This window comes from Armigeres subalbatus, chromosome 3, assembly GCF_024139115.2.
Source record: "Armigeres subalbatus isolate Guangzhou_Male chromosome 3, GZ_Asu_2, whole genome shotgun sequence".
Classification (NCBI taxonomy): Eukaryota; Metazoa; Arthropoda; class Insecta; order Diptera; family Culicidae; genus Armigeres; species Armigeres subalbatus.
The window spans coordinates 113,869,442-113,877,518 of record NC_085141.1 but is presented as its reverse complement, the minus strand read 5'-3'; the positions used below and the strand labels follow the sequence as shown (position 1 = coordinate 113,877,518).

At 39.5% G+C, this 8,077-nt stretch overlaps 1 protein-coding gene across 1 annotated transcript; it reads right to left on the bottom strand.

Annotated features, from left to right (window-relative positions):
- Positions 1–5,001: 5,001 nt before the first annotated feature.
- LOC134225060 (uncharacterized) lies at positions 5,002–5,772 on the bottom strand. Its single transcript, XM_062704824.1, has 2 exons — positions 5,286–5,772; positions 5,002–5,216 (listed from the first exon to the last, which is right to left on the bottom strand). Exons 1-2 carry the CDS (start codon positions 5,762–5,764, stop codon positions 5,045–5,047), a joined length of 651 nt encoding a protein of 216 aa, XP_062560808.1. The 5' UTR covers positions 5,765–5,772; the 3' UTR covers positions 5,002–5,044.
- Between the last annotated feature and the right edge of the window lie 2,305 nt (positions 5,773–8,077).

Here is an 8,077-nt window from a genome sequence, read left to right as displayed (position 1 = left end):
CCTTTGGTTATGTGTGTAGATATCAAGGTCTTGGTAACGCGTGTAGACTCCAGGAAATTCTTGGATGACCCGGAATGGAACACTTGTAACAAGGTTACAAGAAAGTGATTGTTTAAAAAAAAAATAGGTTGGACTTCCCACTCCTCGGGTTAAGGTCACTCCTGACGGAATCCAATTTTCAAAGTACTCGCGTTTTCAAGGGCACACCATTTGATACGGAAGCAACGCACAACTGTCATTTTTATTTTTTCACGTATGCTGCGACGCAGCAAAGCTGAAAAAATATAAATGTCAGTTGTGCGTTGCTTCCGTATCGAATGGTGTGCCCTTGAAAACGCGAGTACTTTGAAAATTGGATTCCGTCAGGAGTGACCTTAAAAGAGAGCCGAAAGTCCAACACTTGCAAATGGGGGTAAGATTTGAATTTTAGAATTTTAATCGACCGCAGCGCTATGGGTGGCGAGAATTTGAAGCATCCATTTTTAACGGATCGCGAAGCAGATCACATCGCTTCGCTCCAGACAGTATGGCGAGTATGGTCAATGGTCTAGAAAAAAAAGATGATTTGCTAAATTTTGAAGTAGATGGGAATCTCGCGGTTACGAAAACACAAACCGTCATCTTTCCTTGCGAAATAATGTACTGACACATTATTCCGCAAGTAAAGTGACGTTTTGTTTTGTTCAGATGTTTTTTTTTTACAGATCAGCTGTTTTCCGGTTTTTATGATCAGCAGATGTACCGATACGAAAGGAAGTAAGTTCCATAGAATGGCCATGTTCTGGGAAGTGGCGAAATTGCCGAAATCAATCAGTGGCAGGTTGTTTGCGTTCTTCAGACGGGAGCTGAACTTTTCAATGCCAGGACTAATCGCTTTTTTCTGGCCATCCTGCACTTTTAAGTATCGGATTCGTACAAAGAAGACGTTAATTTCGCGCGTTCAAATTTTTAAACATTTCGGCTCATCATTCGGCGTATCGCTCCTTTTTGTATTGGAATAAAAAATGATGAGCAGTTGATTATCTACAACTGATAATAGGCTAGTGCCAATTATATGCGAGAAAGATGCTGCATCGGGTATTTGGACAAGGACGGGCGTATTTGGAATCTGAAGGAAGAAGCTGACACCATTCAGGAAACTTCAAGACTGGAATAATGCTCCGAAACCGAGTGATAAACGTGAAGAACACCAATCCTAGATAAGAATCTTCCACAGATCCCGGGTATCTTTAGCTGTTCTATACTATGGCGGAATTAAATCGGTTCTAAATTGAAGTCAACGAAAAGCGAAAAGGAGTACGGCGACTGGATCTGATATTTCAGGTGGATGAAGGAACTGGAGCCTGCTTAGAGTACGTTTGGACCATACTTATAGATATGCTATACTACGTTGGTGTTTATGATTCGTTCAGACGTCGAACGTCAAAGCCGTGGTCCATTACAATGCCGTTGGAGTTCGTTAAGTATAACATGATTTCCTATTCTTTTTTTAATATTATGCATTATTCGCTTATTTTGTGTTATAGTTTTTATCATGTGTAAACATTTTATTTTATGGAAGGCGGTGCCTAAAGTACCTATAAAATTCTTCAGGGTTAAGAGGGAGGACTTCGAGAATTGTATCGGTCCTTGCAAATTATTCGACGTTTAATATAAAAAGTGCAACGGCAGTAAAATGAGGATGATAATTATCAATGTTTGTATGACGTACTAGTTCATGAAATTGAGTTTTGGTGAATTTGCCCTACTTTTCCAGTACTTTATGAGTTGAAGCATATCATAAGCGCTTATTGCTCATATAATTTACAATTTTGATCCCAGCAGTGGAGTGTTTTTCAGTGTCTTGCACTTGACACAACTTAAGAGACTTTAAGGGACACTGGAGACGACAATACTGTTGGGGTCGAGATACCTATCTGTGGAGTGACAAGGGCGTGGTGGAATTAAATGGGACATTACTTACTCGTTTTATACAAAGTGAAGACTACGATATGTTTTGTTGTATAAATATGTTTTACTGTTTTTTAGTTATTTATAATACGTCCTCTGAAATGCAAAGGATACACCAATTAGGCCTATTTGCAATAACAAAGAATGGGATGTATTCCCCGTTGAATTGAACATGTTGCGAGTAAAATGGCCATTATTAAGATCCAAAGACCAGCAGAGTTACTACCATTTTAGAGTAGGTACTTGTTCTATTGATAATATTTTATTATTGGAAAAGAGACCCATTTTAATTTCAATTTTGATCATTTGATTCATTTGCCTTGTCACCCCCAAAATTAGTATTTGCTATCGTTTTTCTGAGTTTTTTTTACAAATAGGATGAATATTTACATTAATCGGATGATTCGATTACTTACTGCAGACACTTCATTTATGTAAGTCCTTAGTATATTTGCATATACCTAATTTAAATAAATGTCTTACCATATAATAAAAACACTGATTATATTTTATATTTCACATATTGCACAGATCTTGATTTGAAAGGCAACAAACGTAAGAATAAGGCTGTTGCTTTTAAATGTCATGTATATGCCATTTTTTTTTTCAAATCAGGATCAGCGTATTTTTTATTATTAAATTTTTACAATGGACGTTGGCGTTGGTTTTCTTGGTGATTTATTTGTATAAACATTCGGTGAAAAAGATTTTCATGTAAGTAAGAATATGGTATAATTTTATCGCCTTATGAGTTTTCGCTTGTTTTTCATCGCTTTTGTTTCTTTTTCTCGTTCCAGAGAGCGAGTAATGGCGCTTAAACCTAGACCTATATGTACACTGATGTACATAAGTATTCGTCATGTGTTCATAGTAATCTATCTGAATTTATGCGAATACTTTTGCCCATCAGTGAATAAGTCAGGGCACTAGACTAAAAACTGTGTCCCATCCCAAGACGTCGAGGACCCAAGGAGTGTACATTAATCTTCTTAGCAAAGTCACTCCCAACGATTCATCAATCATATGTCCCCTTGAATGTGAAACGGTTGGTACGGCTGTCCCCGTTTCTTCCTTTCGTAGATTCAAAACTCTTCATTGATCATGTTATTTATTACTAAATAATCTGATTGCCGGGGAGTTATGGATTATCTCCCAAATTCAAGCCTGCACGGTGGGCCTGGCCGTTTTAATACTTGTGTCATATTTACAATATGCTGCAAATATTAATGCAGACAAGAAAATGCTCGGGAATACAACCGACATTTCCAGGATGCTTTTCAATACTGGCTGTGCATGTGCTAAGACAAGACAAGACAAGACAAGATGGGAATCTCGCGGTTACGCAATGGCCAAGGTAAAGGTCATCTATTTTTAGTCCGAGTATCATGCTTTCTCGAGTCGATCGGCATAGTGAACGGACATAGGTCCCGAAGATAATGGAAACAAAATTTTATTAGTTGCTAGCCAATCGCAAGTTATCGCAAAGCAAAAAGCTTCTAATATTATAAATGTTAATTTATATTGTATCCCATAGTTCTCGAGAGTTTTCCAAGCGGTTGAGGACGTGATAAAATGCCCAAGTGCGCCTATTTATTTTTACTAGAAATGTGAGTTTTTGTAAGAGAGTTAGTGTTTCCTATTTTAATGTTCAATGTCTGTAGATTAACGAAAGGTCAAGTGTATTTGCCTAGGAATCGGAATTCGGTGATTGAAATTGCTCAAGGTCAAGGTAAATGTTCGACACAAATATTCTAGTCCATGGAACCGAAATTTTAATGTTGTGTGTTATCGCTTGAAGGACCAAATATCCTTCAACCGAAGGTGTTTCGTCCGTGTAGGTCTAGGGGGTTACGCACGTCGCGTGGCCTCTGGGAAGGTTCCAAAGACTCGTCCGCTTGTAGCTGGTCTCGCAGCGGGTTAGTGATCAGGCCCCAGCGCATCTACGGGCCATCGGAAGTGACCACTACTTCCGGGGTGTCAGCCGGTCGTCAATAGCCGGCCACACTCCATCGTTGGCCTCGAAGCAGCACTCGTGAGTGGAAGAAGCGGACCCGCGAACGAACTACCCTGGTGTGCGCGTTTCGTAAGTCGAGACACCCACCACTGACAGCATCGCATCGAGCAGCAGGCATCCTTCAGCGAAGCATCACAAACAGGTCAGAGATCTCATTTTTTTTGTATTGCAAAATATTTAAATCAGTGGCCACCGGTACCGCCCCAAGGGGGATTAGAATACTGAGGTCGCTCCCCATAGGCTACATAAATAAAAAAGGGACAATCGAGAGTTGAACTCAATTACTTTGAAGTGTCGATAAAGAAGAGCCGAACCATGTAGCTTAAGCGATCTATTGAAACCAAAAATACATTTCAATTCCGCCCGCTCGAACTGTTGAACGAGGAGAGAAAAGCGATAACCAAGTTTTTTTTTTAATGTTTGCATGCGTTATTTTGATTCCCCGTTGACCATCCCGTCTAACGATAGAGTTTGAAGAGTGTGAGGTGGTACGATTAGCCGGTTCGGTTGTTTTTTTGGAGGACTCGCCTTGAGGAGTCTCGCCGGGATACAAACCTTGGCTTGGCGCTTAAGCGAAGTGGTTATTCCAACCGATTCGGACGGCGAGGCTAGCCGACCGTTACACACTTGTTGAAGGCAAATGTTATAAATGTAAAACAGCTACTTTGTTCTTTGGGTTTCAGATAGGTTTATTTTTTGTCCACAATATTGCCTAAACTTCTTTTTACGTCGAATGCCATATATTGAAATGAATCATTACATAGTGAATATTGTTTGGGATGGACTTCGCAAAACGCTCCGATCGAATAGAGTTCTCCGCCGAACCATTCTGACTCCGTACAAAACACTCATTAGAACGGATTCTAACTTCTATAAAATTTGTATGAAACTAAGAAATATTGAAAAACCACCCATTTTTCTCACAACTAACTTTTTGTCACTTACACTCCTTTGCGTTTGAAACCCTTCAATTTACAGCCATGGGCTGTGCTAAATATGTCACCAATTTATTGAATGTGTAAATCAATTCGGGTAAATGTTTTTTTTTTATTGTGCGTTCCATACATACATTCAGTTCAATCAGTCCAATTTAAAATCAATATCTGTTAAAGGCGTTACAATAGAACTAAGTGTATCAAGCAGACCATGTCCATGTGGACATTCTTTGTACATTGCAGAGCAACTTACTCCATTCGCTCCATACTTCCGAGCCATATGGTACTCCTCGTCAAGTTTATCTTCTTCGCTTGGTCTAAAATTTAACAAACACATTTTAGGCACTCAATTATTCAATTCGCTTCACAGTTGCTTTACTACTTACGTGAAAACCAAATCTATCAGTTCCCCAAGCAATCCATTATGCGCCAACGGTGCATCAGCCAGATCACAAATTGTCCTCATTATACATTTTCGCCCGTTTTTTCCTTGCGAGTCCAAGAGATTTTCCAATACGCGATACAACTGCGGTCGGCTATTGTCCTCGAAGTCGTTGTTCAAGCGAACCTTAAAATAGTCCTCCGGGACCGGCCAAATAATATCTTCCAGCAGTCGATAGTTGGCCTGAAGATTCACGCCTCCGTTCAAACCTCTCTTCAGTTTGTGATTGAACGCGACCGGAATGGCCACACCGACAATCGTTTTCAGTAGTCCTCCAGCGGGAAAGGACAGAAATCGCTTTTGGCGCGAAATGGAATCACACTGCATCAGTGGTGACTCCGGTTCGTTACAGTCCGCACTACACGTAGAGACGAGAAACGCTACGACCACGAGTATGGAGATAATTTGCGATGAGGAGCACATTCCGTGGGTATTTTATTTTTCAACGTTCAGAAGTAGAATGATGTCGAAGGGAAGCTAGCACATATATGTATTCAGTTAACGTCATGTCACACTTCAGTTCCTTCAGATTTTTCACGCGCTCTTACAAATAGTGCAATATGAGATACAGTCAATTCCATAATTGAACGAAACCATCTATCCAATAAATAAACTGAATGAATAGTAGGGTGAAAATAACATCAAACGATTGATAATACAAAATTCATCCCACGTTTTTCTTGGTTCACATGATCAAAACACTGAATCTCGTACAAAACTTACTTGAGCTGAAAGTCGTCAAAAGTGGTTCCTCTAAAATTATGTAAGATTAGTTGTAATTTTCATTATTTTATGTTTGACAAAACGAATACAGGAGGAGAAAACCAGAAAAGCTTTCAAAGACGTCTTATCAATGGTGTACGCTTTATGATGGGATTGACTATATTCATTTCTCTTGTGTTTGTTGGTCTCATTTCGCGAACTCAATTAACTGATAAATTTGAACTGTCATCTTGGTAATCAGAAAGTTTATACATTTGAAGTTCGTATTAGGCATGAGCCTATTATGAACTTCAAAGGTATAATCTTTCTCTATCTCTACCTTGTGCTAATTGATATCTCCCGGAATAGGCGCCTCTTTGTTTTACCATTTATATCGGTTCTTCAGATGACAATGCAAAAATTGCATTTCGGGATATGGGCGTACATTTTATTGTAAACAAATTTTGTTTTCTCGATTCCGTAGAATGCAAACATTGTTTTCCAAAACTAGATACCGTATCTGATAGAAGAAAGCTTGTTTTGTTGGATATATACCTTCGTTTCGATAATTGAAACAGATTTTACGACCGTAATTGTGGTAAATGATTTGTTTATCGGCTTTGGGGAAAAAATAGCTTATAGCTTTGATTTTTTGCAGGTACACATTGTGATTACCGAACAACAAATATGTACAATTACCATTTGTCATTTGTCAATTGAATCTGTCACTATTAGGGTAAAATCAGCAGTGATTCAAATCGTTCGGGGCTGTCAGTTTGAATATGAATCTGAATCATGCACTCTCCCAGCAGTGGCTCAAGATTCATTTTTTATACCAGTCAAATGTCAAAAAAATAAAACTGGTATAACGCGCCGTTCTATTTTCTGCAGATTTGAACCACGATTGAATCACGAGATTCAAATATTTTCCAATTGTTTTGGTGTATGAATGCGTCATTTTATATACGGATCAACCCACTTTGCAATTACGGCGCCTTTCTTGGCGCCAACATGATGATTTCATTTAATTGAAAATTTGAAAAACATGAATAGAACACTGCTGGGGAAACCAGCGAGTTTGTTCTATTTGGCTCCAGATTCAAACTAGAATAGTGCTCGAAAATTTGGAATGAAACTGAATCACTCCTGATTTCACTCTTATGTCAGCTTTTTGTCAAGAAAGTAGGCCGGCCTTACAATCCTCAGCCCTCGACAAATTGTACATCGATAGTCCGGGGGAAGACGAAGACCCGTTTCATACGAGCTGGGTTGCAATTTCCGCTGGCAGCCGTGATGGAGTACCTGTTAGAGGAAGGGATCGAGATCGTTGGAGAAGCCACCACCTGTATAAGGAGTTGAGCAAGCCGCTTGTTGGCGTTAACATCGCCCAGCGTGTTGTCCTGCTCAACATACAAGCAGCCCTGTTGCCTGAAAAAATCAGGAAGAAATTGGTTGCCGCCTTACTAATACAACCTGAACAGAAACCGCGGTCCATCGAAAAGTTGAACAAATGACCAGTTAATACTGAGATTTTGAAAACAGTGAAATATCAACGTGGTTAGTAAGAACAGGACCGTTTGGACAGAAACCCCTATTCCCGTTCGCAGCGTTTATTACTTTGGCGCATTCTAATCGAGTTATTTGATTGTTTAGCCCATGGTTTGTATCTATAGCATTGAATTAATGTGTAAACAATCGAGCCATTTGGTTGGAATGCGAAAGAGTTATAATTGTTTCGGACGGCGATAGGTGCTTCCAAAATGGTCCTTATTTCCTGAATACACATACACTTAATTACAAATGGCATCCATGACATTCAGCTACGAGTAATAAGCGTGTAAATCAAGCCGGGACACGGGAGAAACATGATCCATGAAGAGGGAGTTCTTTTCGGTCGCCTTAAGGGCTGGATCATAATAGCGCGTTACCGAGCAGGAGGAATTGGCTTAATAATACCGAATTATGTTATTGATACAGGCATACCTCGATAGTACGTACACCTCCGTAATTTTAGTGTACGTACTATCGAAGCGT